Below are 17,950 nucleotides of genomic sequence, written 5' to 3'. Positions count from 1 at the left end.
CAGGTGGCACCCTGCCCCCAGGGACAGCAGAGAGGACAACCTGGCAAACAAGAGAAGCGCGGGCAGGTTCACAGGACCTCCAGCATCTACATCCCGCTTTCCCAAATATTGCCTTTTCCCTTTAGGAAATCTGGAACCATAGAATGGCATCTGTCAAGCTGTAGGCACTTGAGAGTAAGCACCCATCAGAATAACTTACTGTCAAAAACAGGTACAAATTCATTTCATCCCACTTTGTGCCATATGCTGCTGTCAAAACTTCATGAACTGTTTAGGCAGCATGTTGGGACATTCTGACTAACTATGAGCAGAGCTATTTTTTTCATAGCTTTGTGTCATCGGCGTTTATAATTGGGTATTTCCCTGAATTTGCTTCGGTCTCCGAATGGAAGAACGTAGAAAGTGAACGTAACTTGGGAAGGTGGGCACGGGCCAAACCTCTGGATTCAACCATCCCCGTTTATGAAGCGCCCTGACTCTGAACTGGAAATTGCACTGTCCTACATCGGTCAGGAACCAACTTCTTCTTCTGGTTTAATACAGATATTTTAAAGACGGGGTGACATTTTTTCCCACGATTTGATGGCAACCTTGAATTTTGGAGCAGACCGGTAAGCCGCATCTATCTCATTTTTTGCTCCTTCAGCCCCGGTGTTTTGTTCTCCTGACAAGAAAATGAACTAGCACACCCTTCGCTACAAGAAGTGGGAAACAGACCACAGTATAGGTAAAGAACACATTTGCTGTTTTATTGGTGCCTTGCAGGGCAATAATACTGAAAAAGGGGAATGCAAAAGAAACAAAAAACCAAAAATCAAAAACAAAAACCCAGGATGGTGGCAACCCACATTGTATTTTTTTTAAAGAGTACATCAACTCCTGTTTTTTTTATTTATTGTGGCATGAATGATAACATAAAACCAAAACATGAAAATATACAACTTATATTACACTATGTGTTATGAACAAAATATAAATCTATAACTCTATGTTATATTTACATAATTATTTCTTTTATTAAATTTCAAGTGAGATGGTAGGTTGCACATACTTTGTTTTAAGCTCCAGGCATTTGATTGTCTCTATTTCTTTTCTATTTTCATTTCACTTGTAAAATCCAAAACGTTAGAAGGAGTAAGAGCTTTAGAGCCAATGGAGCTATATAAATACTGTTTCAGCAAACCAGTGACAAAAACACTGGGGAGTAGAGAAATCAGTCAGTAGAAAAAACGAACTTGACATGTTCTTCAATCTGGGAAACTGACAAGTTAAGATAAAGTTGAAAAAATGTAAATATAAACCAAGCTAAACAGCCAGCCCATGCCCTGTGAATTGAGGATACACTTGAATCCACATCTAGTGAATTACACACAGTTCTTTGCAAAATTGAAGGTATGATTCTATCGAGAAGTGGGCAGACAAAAATACTTCCTATCCGATACATCATGCCCTTAAACGTACGAGATACCGTATAGTTGCCATTCATTCTAGCAGATGAATTCTTGCTAAGTAAGGTCTACGTTTCCATGGAGTATAATTATTTTTGATGTTACGAACGTGATGTCAGAGGCTTCTTCGGGGACAATAACAGCTCATCTCTTTGGATTAAAAAGAAAAAGCTCTGAAAATGTGCTGTAAAAAGGTTAAAGACAATTTACTTTCTAAAAATGATTTAATTAAAGACAGAGTCTACTGCAGTAACCAAATCTTTGAAATAATGTCTTCGAAGAAAGAATTTCTTCCATATGCATTCGTAATAAGAGGATTTGGTTACAAAACTAATTAAATGCTATAATAATAGCTAGTGTTCTTTTCTGGGGGCCTGATTAATATAGCGGAACGGTTAAATAAAGATGTTAAATGCACTTAAAAATCCTATTTTACTAATATAAGGCATGAATAAATTGAAAAAGGATATACTCTGTGTTATTTAATTGAGCTTAGAAGCAAGTGCCTCAGTTTTTTTTCTCCCTTCCTTTCCCCTTTCCTCCACTGCTGGTGGTGTTCTTTTGTAAGCCCGCGAGACGCGGGGCATAAGCGGCTGCCCCGATTTGGGGGGAGGTGGCCCGCGCGCCTTCCCCGGCAGCTCGCCCCGACCATCCTCGCTCGCCAGGTTCCCAGGGAAGAGGGGAACGAAGCCCGCCTCGGCGTTAGGGCCTCGATGCGCTTTTAGGTTAATACGATCCTAATCTCTTCTAACCTGGTTTTTCTACATGCTCCAGGGTGCAGAACCCAGGAAAAAAAAAGAAACAAGACAAGAAGATCTTTTTATAAATGTACGTTTTGCTTTGTTTTGGTTTTCCTAAGAAATTAAAGAGAGACAAACAGGGCCTCATTTTCAAATCTGGTCTTCTACTGCCGAAGGATATATGGGCGCTCATCCTTGGACCCAACAAAACATTAGCACAGGCATGAAGTATTTTGCTGGTTTGGGACCCCAGAGCCTTTTTTTTTTTTCTTCTTTTTAACATTGCTGCATCGGTTTCAACATCCAAATGCAGGATGTGTATAGTCTGCTAAAGCTACCCATTCGAAAAGCCTGACCGAACCCCAGGCTCTAGCGTAGTCTCTCAGACAGAAATGTGTACGGTAACAAAATTAGCGTTCATCTGAGCCCTAGTCCAGGCCAAGGCAGCGAGCCAAGCAGAGCGCTCCCGCAGAAGGGCTCTGTCGCACCGTCCATTGCCGAGAGCGGAGCTCGGTCCCGCAGCCCCGGCGCTCCTCCAGCGCGGGACCGACCCTGCCCGCAGAGATGGGGGCTACCTCCAGGAGCGTCTCCTGCAGCGCGTCCCATAGTTCGGGGGTGAAACTGGGTCCCGCCGAAGTCAAAGGGACTTTCTCCCATTGACTTCCCCGAGGCCAGCTTTCCAGCCCACGCGTCTTAAGACTTGGTCCAATCACGCCTGCCGCAGTGGCACCTACCTGGAGCTAAAACAAAGTATTCTGGTAGCCCAAAGTGACACGATTAAACCAGAGAGTCTCTAGAACGTGGTGGAAATCAAGCATCCAGCAAATGTGAGGTGAACCCACAAAAGTCAGAAGTAATTTGTTCACAAAGACAGGGAACAAATTTAAAAGTTAAAAAAAAAAAGGAGCAAATATCTGTTTTCACATTGTACATAATAATGATATAAAAACAATTGTCTATTTTTTTTTTCCTTCTTATCCAAACAGAGTGCTTCAAAAAAATTGGCTCTAGATGACTGGTGTAATTAAATAACTAAAATGAGTGATGAGAGAGCAGAAGTTAATTAAGATTGAAAACAACACTCCCATTAATTCACTCCATCATAATAAACATCAGAAGTTGACATGGCTGGGGCCAAAATTAAAATAAAAGAAAGAGGAATGGTGTGAGAAGAAGAAGCGATTTGTTTTCATATGTATATATATATATTTATATATATATAAAAAGGCAAGGTGGGGAGGGGTATCCATTTTAAATAGCCTAACAGCTTCATTTGCTGCACTGCCAAATTAGAACAGAATAAAATAAAGTTAAAAAGGGGGGGGATAAAATAAATTATACATAATTTACTAATCTGGGAACAGCTGACCATTATTATTATTATTATAATTACCATTACAACACTAGCAAGAAGAGGCAGTTCAACTGAAAAAAAAAAAAACCCAACACAGTCATAAAATACAAACAAAAAGAACCCTCTCTGACATGGAGGATATGATCAGCTACTCCAAGGATAACTTCAGAGCAAATCTTCTGAGAGAGAGAAAATAGAAAAGAATTTTTCGAGGCAGAGGTGGCAATCAAAAAAGGGAAAACAGGAGAAAAATAAAACAGATGTTGCAGGGTAAAACTATCACACATCCAAACCGCTCGTCGGAGTATTGTCCTAAGTCTTCAATGGCATTTGCTCGTTTGCTTTGCACAAGGTCTGCAGAGGTCAACTTACACTTCAAGTGGGATTTCAAGAGGCAAAGAGCGAGCCTCCACATCCTCCTTCCCAGTCTCTCCTCCTACCCGCCCCTTTCATCCCGCACCTGGACTTAAATGGCTGATTGCACCAAGGGCTACATTTGCCTGATCAAGGGACCATTTGCAAAATCAGCGTTGCCAAGTACTGAAGACCACGGCTCTGGTGAATGCTTGGGCTGGGATCCCACTGGCACAGTGAGATGCACAGGGCTACTGTTACAAGGTAGAAGTGACAACGACAGCAAGGAGTCTCTCTCTCTAGGAGTAGGAATTTACCGGGGAGCAACATGAATACAAAGGTGGCATCCTCAGTTAGAAGACCAATTCAGAGAAAGGCTTTTGCCTCAGTACGATCCCAAGACTTTCCTTCCCAGGCCAGAGAGGAGCTCCTGGACAGCTGCTGTTTGAAGTTAGAGGTAGCCTTTTTGGTTGGTGGTAGGTTTAGATCTAATGCTTCTGTCTTGCTACACAAACCTGGGTCCTCTTCTTCTACAGGAAGGTCAGAGTGAGGAGATGAAAAGAGACTCTTTGATTCACTTGTATTTGCATTCTTTTTTTCTGAAATAAAGCGTAACATTCAGTTACCTTATTGGAAATACAAGAAGCTAACTTCTGCTCAGGACTATGCTTGTGGAAATCCACCTTCCACACCTGATTGCTGTTGCCCAAGGAAGGCAAAACTGCCCAAGCAACATATCTAAGAGCCCTAGAACAACGCTGAAAATATTTTAGCCCAGGAGAACAATTTTTCACTGTGAGAGGCAGCAGCTAGGGAAACTCGGCACCACAAAGGTTCGGGTTCTTACGTGCCCACTTTGAATATGGAAATCTCTTCATACCTATTAGTCTTCCTTCCTACACAAACATCCCACTGATAAAAATGGATTTCTGCAAGTGCAAAGGAGAAAAAAAAGTCAGTTAAAAAAAAAAAAATTGCCCTTTGAATCAGAGATCAGTACTCAGCCATCCTGAAGGTACAAGTTCATTAAAACTGGACATCAGGGTAACCTAATTATGCTCAGCGAGGAGGTAACACTTCCAGTTGCCCTGTCCTGAAGAAATCACATTTTGGACAAGCCTTTTTTATGTTGTATACGATGCCACTTGAAGTGTAAATTAAAAGCAAAGGCTCCTTACAGACCAAGTCATTTGGAGGGTGCGGGACTTCGTTCTGGAACGTGCTTTTTGCTCACAATAGTCCAATATTATTCTTATTAGTACCATAAACACGCACACATGAAAATCCAAGATCATAAAATATTTTTTTCTCTAAATTTCTTATGTCTCTCTCTCTCTCTCTTTTTTCACCTGAGAACGGCACCTACAGTTTCCTTTAAAAAGCAAAACCAAACCCAAAAATATACGTCTAATCTCACCAGCTGCTGGTATATCAGGTTCTTCAAGGGATTGTCTAAGATACAACACTGTCCTAACTTCAGACAGAGCAGGAAGCAAAAGAAAAGCAAAAGAAAAACAAAACAAGAAGAAGAGACCAACCAAAACAAAAGCAAATTGGACTAGTTCAGCGCTTTAGTACAAATTTGGCACTTGCTCAAAGACTCAGTATGGTGTGCAACTGATGAAGAGAAGTCCTCTCTTTAAAGGAAATAATTGCTTGTTGGGGTTAACAGAAAGAGACTCCCCACTTCCTTCCTTGCCAGCCACGCGCACAGGCACGCACGCACACACACACACTTCTGACCCAGATTTGCCAGGGAGGAGGAGGAGGAGGAGGAGACAGAGGGGGTCAAAGGAATTTTATCTTTTTTTCTTTCCTGTCAGGTGCATTACCAAAAAAAAAAAAAAATTATTTCTCTTTAAACTGTAGCACAAAACAACAAAACACATTCACAAGCCACTTGTTGGCACTGTGTACCTGAGTGAGAATTTCTAGAACATTGTAGAACAAACAGCCATAAAGTTTATTTGAAAAAAAAATAATAATAATAAAAGGTCGACGGGTAAGACTTCAGTGCTTGGGTATAGCAGCTGAATTACTGGCATTATTTTACCCATAGCTTATATCATTCTGTTGTTGTTGTCGTCGTTGTCTTTGTTTCCTTTCTTCTGAGCCTTTTTTTCTTCTGATGCAGGCTGATGTCTATTAGTCAGCTGATGTCCCAACTAGTTAAGACTAACAGTTAAAGTAACAGTCAGTGTATGAGAAAGTTAATGTGCTTGGCCACTGGCAAGGATAAACCAGATGGGGCTTTATTTATTTTTTCTTTCCTCCTTGAAGTCCTGTAGGTCACGAGATATTTGGACCCTGATCAGTTGGCTTGCCCCGCAATGTGATTTTCACTGTCACTGCCATAGTCCGCATCGGGGTCATCTTCTTCCTCATCGTATTCATCGTAGATTTCTCCATTGACGTCATCGGTCTGCATCTCTTCCTTGATATGAGGCTCCTCGCCTTTGATGCCGTAAGTGCTCTGGATGACGGGCATCCCGGGCTCCGGGCTGCTGGACACGCTCGAGTGCTCAGAGGGCAGATGCGGGGAAGGCATTCCTGCCATGGCAATGGCTCCTGGGTAAACTACGCCCGCGGTGGCAATGGGAATCTGTGCTTGTTGCCTGCCGTGGAGAAAAAGTAAAAGGAAGTTTGAATACTGGAGGAAGTAAAGGAAGGGCGAGCACAACAGCACTTTGCAAGCCCATCGCGTGTGCTCTTGGGCATGCAGAGGAAGCTCCTGGATTGCCCATGCAAGACAACCCTTATATCAATATTCCAGACTCACCAGCTGGTGCTCTTGAAACGAACATCAAGCCCAAACCAACTTTACTGATAAGAAAAGCCCATCTTTGTGAACATCTGTAGCTGTACCTGAACTACACAGCTTCAGCTTGCCTGCTTGTGGTGCAAACTTCTTTACTGGGTAAACTGGGCGTCCCATGAGCTGCCAGCCAAAAATAAACATCCTTTCAATTCTGGTCCAACTTAAAACCCATGTATTTTGAAAATCTTCCTTTTAAATAATCCTAGACATAAAAGTAACGCATTGCCAACAGGAGAGACGCGGCGAGGGCTGGGTAGTTTGCACAGGAATGGGGAGGTGCTGTAGGAAAGTACCAGTGGATCAGGAGAAAGCAAGGCAGGTCTCTCCAAAGAGCCAACGTTCACTCCACGTTCCCTCAGAAACCTGGCCATTACTGGGGAGAGGAACAGGGAGCTTTCTGGGGGCTGCATGGGTTACCAGGATGATCACTAAGGGCCTCCCACTGGAAGGTGATAGTTTCCGCAGTGAGCGGCACTTCTGAAAAGCAGAACCTTTGAAGGAAGGTGGATAAAATTGGGAAAAGGCAGACTTAAAACGGAAGCATGCATTATTTAAAAATAAATAAAAAAGCAAGCAAGCAACATGAGCATTTGAGAAAATCCTCTACAGGATGCCTTTATACAGCGTCTAAGCCTTGGAAACCTGTCTGCAGTAATGAAAGAAGAATTATTCCAGGCCATAGAAATTCCCTTTGCATCAAGAACACTAGCTGTGTTATACCAGTGTTTGTTTCCCTGAGAAGCTTCAGGGTCCCAACAAGCCTAGAGGTTTAAAATTCATGCTCCTTTTGTTTCCTTGCTGCATGAAGTAATTCCATTGCAGTAATACTCTTCAGAACATGCTGCACATTGTAATGTCATCAGCGGTGTGTCCATCTGCACTGAAAAGCCTTGCCACAGGAGACAGGGCAGAGTCTCTTGAGATGAACATTCTTAATTAAGAATGAAACCCTCCCCTGTTCCCCTGCCTGCCTGTGCCCTGGCTGTACAGTAAGCCTTGCACAGTACAGTGATCCTGAAAGACTTTCCTCTGCCAAACAGCTTTACATTTGTTTGGAATTGCTTGCTGCATTTTCAGATGCTTCCTGCCTGCCATTCAAGCAAGGCCTCCCTCCGCACAGTCCTTATTTCCGCGTCTCTGAAACAAGCAGAAGTTGGGTCAGCTGAAGATATAGCTCTTAAAGTAGGGAGCGGATCTAATTTGCATTTTAGTCTTAATTCAGTAGGAAGGCTTTGTTTTCTGGAGTCAGCAATTCTGTAACAAGATTCAGCACACTTAAATTGCTTTTAATATTTAACAATAGGAACACTTCGCACTTAAATGGTGCTTTTCAGAATGCTTTTCAAATATTAAATCATTTAAGGATAGTATTTTTCCACTTCTGTAGGATGTCCATTCCAGAGGATCTCAAAGCAGCCCTCAGATACTAATCTATCACGGCTCTCAGCAGCCCAGGGAGGTGAGCCTACCCTACCACCACGATAGATGAGGACACCGAGACACAGAAGAATTAAGTACGAGAGTTGCAAAAAATGCCCAGTCCTTCCCATTGTGATGCCTCCAGACAGGCTTTCAGCGTGTCCCAGCTGCTGGCATAGCCACAGCTCTTGTCAACCCAGTCACTTGCTTTGGTGCCCAGGCAGGAGCTGGACTGGTGTTTAGAAGTTTAGCCCTAAATGACCTCTATGGGGTCAGCAGCAGATGGGGAACTAAAACCAGGAATGGGAGTGCTGGGACCGCCAGCATCAAACGCTGACCCCGCTGCAGTCGTCGGCCCCCTTTGTCAGTAACGTCTATAGAAATTTCACCCCAAGTTCTGTGCTCTAATGCCCCAGAGCAAATTATCTCCTGAAATGTCTTGATTTCAATGTCAGCCTTGTTTGGAAAGCTACATAATATGCAGAATGTTACAAGGTGAATTTTTTTCCCCATGATGAAGCATGCATGTTAACCAGATAAGCAGTGGTTTGGGGGCTCGGTTGCCACCTATTCTTTTTCCAGAAGCCCCCCCTCCTCTTTTTTTTAATCTCTTGATGCCAAATGTTGGCTGACTTCCCTGTGTTTGTTTCAGTGCTTACCATTGGGATCACTGGACCTGCCAGCGCCACAGGGTTAAGCAGCTCAAATTTCTCTGCTGAGCGGCTTATTATAACAATGCGCGCTGTAGCTGTTTAAAACACAGTCTGATGACACTTAGCAGTTGCTGGACAGATATTCTCTCCTTTATTGCTACTTCTAGCCGTTAACTAGAGATGTGCAACTCAGTTAATATTAAAATGATTCCAAATTCGGATGAAACAGAACACAAATTCCATTTTTTCTGAGGGTCGTTCTTGCTGCTGGCTTTGCTTTTTTAAGACCACTGTTTTAATTTTGTGCAGTGAATACAGAAATATTGCAGAATATTTGATTACTTCTGATTCTTTTGATCTGCTGTAACCAAAACCAAGGAGTCTTTGCAGAAGGAAAATACATGCTAGTTTTCTAGGCATTCTAGATTTTATTCCAATCATATCAAGCTGATGTATTAGGTGTTTATCAGAACCCGTCTTCTTGAAATTTAGGCTCAACACAAAGAATTTAGCTTACTGTACTGAAAGACACTCCCTAATATGACAAATGCCATCACGATCAACAATGCAGACAACTTCATGTCTGATAGGAATTAACTGAGCCAAGTTCATATTCCGGCTCAAGTTCAGTATGTTCAGCAGTCCTTTTGTAGACCACTTGCCACAGATCATACTGAATGCAAAATGTATTTTTGGCTTTTAGATCAAGAGGCACTACCATAGATTCATTCAGATATACTCTCTGAGGCCACGTAATAAAGTAATACTTAGAAGGCTTTATTAGAAGACTTACGTTTCATTGGAAAATCTTAAGCTTTTTTTCTTTTTTTTCCTTTTGCATGATCAGAGAGGAAATAAGACAGTTGGCCGAAGCTGTAAGATGAGTATATAGCAGAGCCAACAAAAAAATCCTAACTGCCTAACTTCCTCCTGGAACACATTGTTTAAAAGTATAAGCTTCATATTCTGTTAGCAACATATAATGTTCTTGCCAATAAAATATAACATTTACCACACTGAATTAAGAATTCTCCCTGAAATTTTTTTTCGCTGAAATGAGCGGTAGATTTTAAAGGTCCCATACCCAACATTAAAATACTGCCTCATCTCCTGGCGTCTGTTGCGCATGATAGCCTTGTACTCGCCGATGCGTAATTTTTTGCCATCTACAAGGCAGGTACGCTTCGGCCTTGGCTTGTATTTGTAGTCTGGGTATTTCTCCAGGTGCTGCTTGCTGAGTCGCGCCTGTTCCTCATAGTATGGCTGCTTCTCTAAGTTTGTCATAGCTTTCCAGCGAGATCCTGTCACAAAAGAAATAAAAAAAAAAAGAGAAATGAGATTCTACTCATCCACAAATGCTGAAAGGCAGAGAAACAAGTAGGTCACCCAGAACAAGATACCTACGGTCATATCGCTTTGGGCTGGGAATCTGTCAGAGCTTCTAGACAGGGGTCAGGTCTTGTTTGTATTTGACTGGTAAACCTCTTGGGTATGGCCAAGAGGCAGAGAGAGAGGATATTGGAAGTTTTGACTCAGTATTTTACTGAAACTTATCTCACATCATAATGTCTTTCAGGTGAGAAGTAAACCCATCACCCTGATAATAAGCAATCCCTGACACTTTGTTTTAGAAACCAAGGCAGTGTATTTTAGTGGAATGGCCAAAGACCTCTTAGACACACAGAATCTGCTCGGCTAATTACCCCCCACTTTCCTTTGGCCGTGGGCCTGTTTTCACCTCCTGTTCTGGAAGAGGCACCGCTCCCGTGGGCTGCGATCTTGTCGCTGTGCTCCACCATGGCTGGATCAAGGACTAAACTCTGGATACCCATGTGTCTACGGCTTAGTCTTTTCATGACAAATGATGTATCTTTCTAGCTGCGAGGTTTGTGAGAAGCAGAATATGAACTGATTGTAAATGCTACGCTGCTGGGTACAGGAGCCTGCAAAGACCCTGAAGCAATGCCTCTAAAAGCTATAAACTATCCCATATGTCTCAGTGGGGTTTTAACTCCAAGACCAAGTCCTGGTGAACACTGCCAGCTCCAACTTAACAAAGAATTTAGTATGTGTCATGAAGGGAAGAGCACTGGGATACTGGCACACCTCTCCACGGAGCTGCACTATGGCTTGATTGCTGGCAGCCTCGTTTCTGACACTCTGCTTGTGTTAGCGTGGATATTTGAGCTAGGGAAATAATGAAGATTTTACAATTGTTTTCAAATGCCTCCTGAAATTTATAAACTAATATTTCTTAAAGGACATAATATGGAAGCAGAAAGTGAAATTTCTTGAATCAGTTATCCTATTTTATTTTTCCATGAACTACAGAAGTGCTTCAGGGTAAGATACATTTCAAATAACAGGAATGGCCCAAGCTGTGAAACATGTGGCCTAGAAGGAAATCTTTATTGGAAAATAGTCTATTTTCCCATTGGAAAAAAAGTTTGAATAGTTTCTCAATTTAATGGGTTCATAATGTCATATGTCATACTTGACTTCCTCTCGTTCTTCAGTTTTTATGGTTACTCATACTGTACTTAGCTCATGCTATTACTCAGGCTGGTCTTAGCTCACTGTGCCCCTAAGACTCACAATATAGAGAGCACAGTTATCCCTTCCCAGGAAAGAAAACAGTTTGGTTCCCTCCAGAAAGGCCCCTTCTGATTATTGACGCCATTTTCCCCAGTGCTCGTTGAATCTTTATTCCAAGCTGCAGTTTGGGCTTCTGGAGTGATGGGCTAACGGACTGGTACAGCCTGACTGCACACCCAGAGATAACTAATTCCTCAGTAATGACGTCTTTGATCTGAAGAGCAGCAATAAACATCCCTTTCTTAGCAAACATTACTTTGGAGTCAAAAGCATCGTTTTTATTGATGTTTATGACACATAACATGCAGAGATCCTCCAGCTAGTTCTGGAACAGAAATCAGTTTAGTTACATTGTTATTAGCTTAGGTGCAGCACCATATTAGCGTGACAAGGTGGTTTCTAGGATTTGGACTAAAACTCCCGCACAGCACTTTGTACGTCATACTGAGGCCGTGGCTGCGCAGGGGGATCTGTGGCAGGGCTCTGCGTTACACGGGGCAACAAACCTCTGCGGCCAGAATCCTGGTCAGCAGCTTTGCCTGCTGCAGAGAAATTATTCCAAGGTTTTTCTGGCAAAGAAAGTGGCTTGAGAAAGTGACACCAACTTTCCACACGTAGTACCTCCTAGATTTTGGGCTAAATGACACAGTCATAAACGTGTGGAGATTGCCAAAACACTGAACACCTACTAATGCTGCGTAAGACGGAAACAAAGATAGGGTCTGTGCTGAACGATGTTAAGAAGTCAGGGTAAAGCATGTGAGCTGTACAAGAGGATGCCCAGATGTAATGTAGCTCTGCTTTCAAATTCTACCTCGTAGACACTGGCGCACTGGTGTTTTAGCGTAAGAAGAAAATCATAAAAGTTGGTCCAAATCTAGAGTCCTCTAATCACAGAACTGCTGTAGTCCCTGTGGCTTAGAAAAACAGCCCCAGCCTCATTTCCTGCTGATCAATCAATTTTCATTTATGAATAATAAAGCTGAACACCACACAGACTTTAAACAAGTCTTGACATTTGCTTTACATGCTGTGAAAGGACCTGCAATATAGGAACTCAGATGTATTTTGAGACAGACAGAAAGGTAGAAATTAAAATCAGTTGTGGCAAAATTGCCCTGAAAATGTTCTATCCCAGCACAATTCCTCTTTCACTGTGCTAGTTCATTTTGCTGCAATCCTACAGTCAGATCTGGGCAGGCAGATTCCTACCACCTCATGTGAAAATTTCTGTAAATAGTGGGTGAAGTTAGGCAAACAGATAATTCTTTGCAGGATCAGGGCCATAAAAACTGAAATTTTGATGCATAATATTTGTACATACAGTTACACATACAATATTTATACATAAATGTCATTCGTTATGTTTTTCCTTCCTAAGCTGCAAACTCAATGCAACAAAAATCCTGGCAGTCTCACCTCTCTTCCTAGCAAATTTTTAATAGCTGCTTCTGCAGTGATATCTCCTCTTACTATGACTTCACCGTTTTTACAAAATAAACTAAATATAATTTACTAGTATGTTTTGAAGTACCATAAATAATTAAACAAACAATGCTGTCAAAATAAATTTTGAAAAAGGGCACATTTTCTGATGATAAACCCTTGTTTTTTACATTTTATCATTTTCACTTATTTTCTTAGTCATATACAAAATCCAACCAGCTTTCTAATTGGTCCTAATCTGAAATTTTGAAATTTTGAAGAATATATAACTCTGATCCTTGAATTTGCACCCACAGGCAAGCTAAGCTATGAATGAGTCAATCAACATACTAAACCTGGTTAAAAATACTTTGTGTTTGGACAAAATACATTTGTAATAGCTTTATCTGCCACCGCTTTAGTTCTCTATAAACACACACAGGCAGGCATGGGTACCTATGCGTAGTGCCAAGTCCAAGCCCAAACAAGGTGTGATTGAAGAATCTTGACAAAACTTCCTTTTTAAGGGAAGATTTACACTCCTGGGTGATCTTTCTGCTCACCATTTGCGTTAGAAAGCTTTGAGTGGGTCAAGTATGCAAGGCTTTTCTCCTTGACTATGAAAACAAGAACCCGTTCCCCTCCCTGGATGCACACATAACGACAACGCAGGGTTCTCACACAATTCTCCCTGATCTGGTGGCTGAAGTATTTAGAAAATAAATGAGAAAATTATACGACTTCGCAGCACCAAACATGGCTCCTGCCCCAAAGTGAGCTAGGGCAATGATGAGTGGGGGGAAAGATGCAGAGGGACAGTTTTCTGAGTCCAGGGCAGACAAGAGATGCCCCACATGTGCCCTGGCACCTGTGCTTGGGCAAAGAGGCGCGTGCCCTAGGTGGGGATAGGAGCTCTCCTTACTGCTGATTTTAAGCCAAGTTTCTCCAACAAGAGTTTTCAGCTGTTTGTAATATTGCCTAACTTTTAGTCCATTAGTTTGACATTTTTAATCTGAGTATCCGAATCAGGGTAATTTTATGTTTAAAAAATACACACACACACAGAAACACTGTATAATCTACAGGTATGTGTAGAGGTATCTATTCACACACATACATATGCACGAGAGAATTTCTGAAGGTAGTATCTAACTTCATCTTTTCCTAATCTCTTTATGTAGATTTCTCAGTGAAATTAATTAAAATATTTACAAAAATATCTAAACAATGCATTATTAAATTGATAGGGTCCAGCAGACCCATTTTAGCACTTTTTTAACAATTTACTAAAAAAAAATCATTATCCGCAAGTTTAAGTTGCAATGAACAGATGGATGACAAACGTATGCACAGATGAATTTAGTGACAAATCCATGTATCTAATTTTTATGCTCCAAACATAATACCACAGTGTCAAACATAATCCCTAGAGAATTCTAGTGCTGCGAAGGGCACCTCCTCTCATTTTACTATAAAAATGACCCTCGATCGGTGACAACTCCATCTAAGCTACTCCCCGTGACAATAAGCTCTCTGACCTCAATGTGTAGCAGTGTTGCTAAAAAAAAAAAAGGCAAATAAAAATCGTGCCTTTCTAATAAAGAGACCCTAATACCTGGCTGAACTGTAAGCTTCTAGTTGCTCACCCTACGCCAGTTAACAGAGAGCTAGCTCCCTGCTGACTTCAAAAGCCTGGCCTTTTGCAATTGAGGGAAGACCTTTGTAACGTTTCTGTCAAGAAAAAAGATGTCAGGACATCCCTCTCCATGGCATAGGTGGAAAAAAAAAATTAAATGTGATGCTGGAAAGAAATAGAAACATCATCTCTTCCTGCTTCAGACCTTGCTTTTCCCCGTATCTGGCAGCAAAGCAGAAAGAGTTTGGAGTCAGCTATACTGTCTGTCACCTCAACAGGATCTGTAATGAATTTGCACATTTTACTCCAACTACTGTATATCTAATCAGAAAAAGATGTCCCCATATCTCCCTGATCTAGCGCCAAATAGTAAAAGGTGATTCCTTATGTTAACAATTTCAGCAGAATGGCTTATTAAAACCAGATTTTAGGGTATTATAAAATGCTTAGAAGCCCTTTAAAATGTCAACCAGGATCCCCAGAGACCGCGTAAAATGTCAGCCCAGCTCAAGCGCCTGTTTTAAGCAGAATGAATTAGCAGCGTGCTGTCGGAGGTTGTTATCCAAAACAATCAGTTAAGAGGGAAAACATCAAGCTCTCTTTGTACTTTCTATATGAAAAGGGCCATTCAGAATGATCTTGTAGATTTCTGAAGCTGATTATTTAAAAATGGGTTTAGCCAGGTCTACTCTCAATTTAGAAACAGACCAAAACTATTACTGCCCTGTCCTCAGTCTAATCACATCATACACCTCTGACCAGTATAATCCTTTTTAACCAGTATAAGGTTATTTTACCATCAACATAACCAATTTAGCCTTCTAATCCTGTTCCCATAACTAATCTAATCATCTCGTACCACCCTTTTAATCATGGGTTAATGTCGTCACATCTGCCATCCAAGGCCAATACTTTCTGCCTCTCCGACCAATTTATCTCATTTCCACTTGCCCCCTGCTAACTTTTCGTAATACCACTCTAATCAACCTAAACTTCAAACCTCTGGCCAGTCTAAACTCAGCATATTTACCAGCCCTGCAGCTGGTTAATGCTGCCATTACAATTGTGCTACATCTCTCAAGGTGTTTGCAAAACAAATGAGACTTGCAGCCCAGGTAAACATGTTCCCTGCTTCAGCTTTTACCCACTGGCCTGAGGGATGCTTAGGTCTTGTGACACAGTCTATCAGTAAAAATGCAACATCTCCAATTTGGTCACAGATGGGGCTTTTGCAAAACAGTAATTATTGGCCTCAGAGATCATCATTATTCACCTTCTGTATCATTCAGTGTGTCACAGAGGAGTAACTTAGGACAGAATGTGGCCCTGGGAATTGGAGCAAGTAGTGAAAAGTTGGAAGACTGTGGCATGAAATGCAGCAGATGATGTTCATGACAAATATTGCTTGGGATGTGAAGAGTAGAGGATATGGAAATTAGTTCTGATGTTTCTTTTTTTGATTTCAGGATTCTTTTCAGAATATTTAGAATAAAAGCACCTTGTGATAGAGATCATGTACTGAAGGGAAATTTAATATAACAGGAACATAATAAAAACAATTTAAAAGCATCTGTATAAAATAAAAGGATGCATTTTAGGATCTTTTCCCTATGGCCATTGATTTGAACAGAAAGTGCTATGTGCTACCCCATAGAATCTAGTTAGATGAAATATGTGGGCAAATAAATGATAGCAGTCCTTTTGTGCTTATTCAACAGCCTAATGAAATGAACTGCTTTTGTCTATTCAGTTTACGTATTTGCACCAAGACCACCACCACCATCTCAGCAATTAAAAAGATAGAAGAAGATTTCAGGTTATGGTTAATGTGTACCACTGGGCAGCACGGTGAAAGCTCGTATCACTGTTGTCCTTGATGGAGTCATTAAGTAGCAAAGTAGATGTTCTAGAGACAGTAATTCTGTTCTGTCAGGTGCTCAGCTCTATTCAGTCAAAAATTTTCTCGAGTTTTGCTACTGAAAGAACAGTGCTCTATCATTCTTACCTAGTATCTTGCTGATATTGGAGTTGTGCATGTCAGGGAAGGCTTGAAGGATCTTCCTCCGTTCATCTTTAGCCCACACCATGAATGCATTCATCGGGCGCTTGATATGGGGCTCATTGCTACCACGCCCTCTGGATTCCCGATAAATTCTAGACTCTGAAACTCCCGCACTTCCTAAAAAGAAAGAGAGAAACATTCCCAGCTTGTGTTTCATTATGCAGCTTCCTCTGCCATCAGTGACCTACGTCAGTGCTGCACATTCAATGAGTCAGCGTTCACAAGAGGTTAATGGTGTTTCTTCTTTTTACTTGAAGCAGTAGGAAATACCCTGTATTATATATTGTCTAGTTTTTAGTTATTCTATTGATTCAGTATCACATAGTATAGACTTGACGAAGAGTTTCAATTGTTTTTTTCAACACAAAGCATTAAACAGCTTTTCTAAGCCATCTTTTTACTACTTAATAATGTAAACCCAACACTTATCAATGTAGAGTTTCTTTTTACTTTCTTCCTTTCTTGCTTACTGAATGCTAGTCATATCATGTTATCTACCTTCCACCTTATTTGTGATGGGAAGGTTGTGATATATGGCAATATCAGGTGTTTCTTCTTAAGCAATTCTCTAACTAGCAAATGAACATTTACACATCTGCCTGTTTTTGTGCTTACTTCTCCATAACGACATAAGCAATAGCAGAGAAAGAAACAAATGTTACGCTTGCCTCATCAAATCAAGAAACTTCCTACAGATGCAGAGCATGCATCACATACGGATGAGATCAGGTCTGTAATTCATGGATTCACTGTGTGATCTCATTTACCCCACATCTATTTGCCTCCTTTATTCCCTGTTACCCTCAGAAATACACTCTGTCCAGTCTTGAGAAGTGCAGTGTACAGAAGAGAAGGCCAAAAATCACCTCCAGACTTAAAATACCGCACAATGAATCATTTTTTCCTAACTTGTTTCATAGCCACCTACTGCTAACCGCTCTTACTCCTCACAGGCCTCCAAAGCACTTGGATTCTCCTCCAGATCCCCCTAACATGTACACACAAACCTGGAAATAAGGATAAGCCATTTGTACTGACCGTCAGAATCTCCACTCATGTTGAAATCCATCATTGCGTGGCTAAACTTCCCGTCTTCGCCCTGTTTTACTGCCAGTTGCTGAGTCAGGGTCTCCAGTGTTGTTTTGTCCTATATGGGCAAGATGACGGGATTTGGATCAGGAAAATCATTAAATATTGTAACTGCAAAGTTCATAGGTAATTTAGAAGGTTGACAGGAAGCTGGATAACAATTCATTCGCAACAGTTTACTGAGCCAGGTATTTAAGAATACATAATAATATTTTTTCTGGAAGGGATATGGTTGCAGACTCTACCAAGTCCTTTTTAAAACATGCTTATTAGCTAGCGATGAGCAAACTTCGTAGTGTTGAAAAGATTGGTTTAGTTAGGCATGATAAAATTGGCTGCACATCTGAAGAATACTTC

The 17,950-nt window shown here is 41.2% G+C and overlaps 1 protein-coding gene across 9 annotated transcripts in view; it reads right to left on the bottom strand.

Annotated features, from left to right (window-relative positions):
- Positions 1-724: 724 nt before the first annotated feature.
- SOX5 (SRY-box transcription factor 5) overlaps positions 725-17,950 on the bottom strand; it is a 657,382-nt gene continuing 640,156 nt past the window's right edge. For all 9 annotated transcript variants that reach the window (XM_075758111.1, XM_075758131.1, XM_075758121.1 and 6 more), the window contains 4 exons: positions 17,543-17,651; positions 16,448-16,621; positions 9,871-10,087; positions 725-6,511 (listed from right to left, as the gene is read on the bottom strand). In XM_075758111.1, coding sequence (XP_075614226.1) covers positions 6,208-6,511; positions 9,871-10,087; positions 16,448-16,621; positions 17,543-17,651 — 804 coding nt within the window. In that variant the 3' untranslated portion in view covers positions 725-6,207. The remainder of the gene's footprint in view (positions 6,512-9,870; positions 10,088-16,447; positions 16,622-17,542; positions 17,652-17,950) is intronic.

This window comes from Balearica regulorum, chromosome 1 (genome assembly GCF_011004875.1).
Source record: "Balearica regulorum gibbericeps isolate bBalReg1 chromosome 1, bBalReg1.pri, whole genome shotgun sequence".
NCBI classification, from domain to species: Eukaryota; Metazoa; Chordata; class Aves; order Gruiformes; family Gruidae; genus Balearica; species Balearica regulorum.
The sequence above is the reverse complement of the archived record's forward strand: the minus strand, read 5'-3'. Positions and strand labels throughout refer to the sequence as shown.